The 2,353-nt window shown below is 49.7% G+C and overlaps 1 protein-coding gene across 5 annotated transcripts in view; it reads right to left on the bottom strand.

Annotated features, from left to right (window-relative positions):
- The window catches only part of EBF1 (EBF transcription factor 1), a 401,223-nt gene extending 399,122 nt beyond the window's left edge, over window positions 1-2,101 (bottom strand). For 3 of the 5 annotated variants that reach the window (XM_007447110.1, XM_007447112.1, XM_007447114.1), the window contains exon 1: window positions 1,675-1,808. In XM_007447110.1, coding sequence (XP_007447172.1) covers window positions 1,675-1,808 — 134 coding nt within the window. Of the gene's footprint in view, window positions 1-1,674 lie in introns of all 5 variants that reach the window. The other 2 variants (XM_007447111.1, XM_007447113.1) reach the window with 2 other exon arrangements.
- Window positions 2,102-2,353: the final 252 nt, after the last annotated feature.

Here is a 2,353-nt window from a genome sequence, read left to right as displayed (position 1 = left end):
CCACCGGCGGGTGCCCGGCCTCGGGAAGCCGTCTGTCCCCACCCCCACAAATAAAGCATGTGGAGAAAAAGGATCTGCGGGTGGAACTCAGAGAAGTCAGGAGTGGTCGCTGTGGGAAAGGGAATTGGGTGGTTTTTTTTAAGAGACCTGTCCTGACAAAGTTTCGCTGTTCCGCAGAAATCCTCACACCCTTTCCAGAAATCCTATGGATAAGGGCTGACGGTTGAGCGCGCCCTCCCGGGGGCTGGAGCCTGGGGCGCCAGGGGCGCAGGGCGGCCACTGACAGCCCGACCTGCCCGACACAAGGGCGCGCGCACACACACACGCACGCGCCACACACACACACACACACACACACACACTTTCGCTTCTAGCCCAGTTACCCAACTCACTCTTACTGCCAACCACCCCCATCCTTATTATCATCGGGGATGGGAACAGTGTTGTGGACACTTGTCCCCAGCCCGGAGAAGATGAGGATGATGTAATTAGTCATCTTCGTTCTTCCCCTTCCGACCTCTCTGGGCCGGAGAGAGCATGGAGCCACAGATCTCCCATTCCCCCAAGCCCAGCTGGTGGCCTAAAAAAAGGGGGGGACCATTTCTCACTTGGGACCAGGAGTCCCCAGAAAGGGTACTGAGGGTACCCAGGGAAGTTCCCCCAGGTCAATCTCCAAAAGCAGTGCCTCTAGGCCATACAGCCTAGCATGCAGGAGCTGAGAGTGGCAGAGGGGCTAGAAGAGGCCATGGTCATAGATGGTGGGGAAGACCTTTAGGAGACATCAGAATTAAAGTTAGGAGTTGCTGTTCTTCGGGTGGACCAAGAAAAACTGAAAGCTAACGGGACAGGGAGGGAGAACCAGAGAGGAGAAATAAGAGATGATTCTAGGGGGAAATTGAAAGAGAAAAGGGGAGAGAAAAGGAGTTAAGAGAAGGAAAAAGAGGAAAGAGGAAGAAAGAGTGAAGAAAGAGGGAGGAAAGAGGAAGAAAGAGTGAAGAAAGAAGAGGAAGCAAAGAAGGAAGAGGGAAGGAAAAGAAAGGGGGAAAGAAAGGAAGTAAAGAAAGGAGGAAGAAAGGAACGAAGAAAGGAAGGAAAAGGAGGAAGGAGGAAGAAAAAGGGAGGAAGAAAGGGAGGAAAGGAAGGAGAAGGAAAGTTTATTAAAGGGGGAAGAAAAGAAAGAAGAAAGAGAAAAAGGAGGAAGGAAAGGAAGAACGAAGGAGAGAAAGGAAAGAGGAAGGAAAGAGAGAAGAAAAGGCAAAGAAAAGAAAGAAGAAAGAAAGAAAAAGAAAGGAAAGAAGAAAATAGGAAAGGAAAAGGAAGGAAAGAAAGAAAAGACAGGCGGCCTGAAAAGAAACAGCAATCACAGAAAAACACAGATATCCAACATCATACTGGTGAGACGCCTCTTCAGGCTTAAAACAAAATGAAAACAGTCACAGACCAGGCAGGGAAAAGTGCCGGTAAAGCGCGGGCTCCTCGCAGGCAGCTCCTGGCTCTGCGGCCGCAGGCAACCAAGACAGAGAGGCCGGGGAGAGCGGAGCCCCGGAGACGAGCAGAGCCGAGCGGCAGACGCAGGAGCGCGGCCCGGCCCCGCCGCGGCGGCTTCCGCTACCACCTCCCGGCTCTGCTGCTCGCGGCTTGCCTACCCGGCCGCGGTCCCCGAGCGGTACTCACCTCTGCGCCGCCGTGTTGGCGTCCAGCACCCCGGCGCCCTGCATCCAAGTCCGCACCGCGTTCATGCCGCTGCCCAGCGGCTCTTCCTTCATGCTGCTTCCACTCCGTTGGATGCTTTCCTGAATCCCAAACATGAAAACAACCTTTTCTTGTGGAAAATCTCCTCCCCCTTGAAAATTTGAAAAAAAAAAAAAAAAAAAAAAAAGGAAAGAAAAACCCCAGCCAGAGATTTTTTTTTTTTTTTTGAGTTGTTGAACTCGCGCTAGAAGATCAAGACGGGCTGGAAAGCAAATTTTTTAAAAATGTAAACCTTCGCTCAAAACTGAGCGATAACCCGAAGGGGGAAAAAAAAAAAAAAAGGAGAGAAAAAAGGAAGGGAAAATCCAACAAAAAGGCCAAAATTAAAAAAATAGAGATGTATGCTTGGCTGTTGGGGGTTGTTTGGTTGGTTAATTTTTGGTTTAGGTGCTTTTTTTTTCTTTTTTTTTCTTTTTTTTTTTTTTCCTTTTTCTTTTTGTAATGGTCACAGGCCGGTGGAAGACAGGAGGGACTGGCGTTTCCTTTTGTAGAGGTACCGTTCACTTGAAGAAGCAGGAAGAAACAAACAAAAAAAAAACCCTGATGGCAATTTAAGAAACAATAGACTCAACTCGCGCTGCCGGCTTTGCTACTTCAAGTG

The sequence above is a fragment of the Lipotes vexillifer genome, unplaced genomic scaffold (assembly GCF_000442215.2).
Source record: "Lipotes vexillifer unplaced genomic scaffold, Lipotes_vexillifer_v1.1 scaffold194, whole genome shotgun sequence".
Taxonomy (NCBI): domain Eukaryota; kingdom Metazoa; phylum Chordata; class Mammalia; order Artiodactyla; family Lipotidae; genus Lipotes; species Lipotes vexillifer.
Note: the sequence above shows the minus strand (reverse complement) of the source record. Positions and strands in the feature narration are given on the sequence as shown.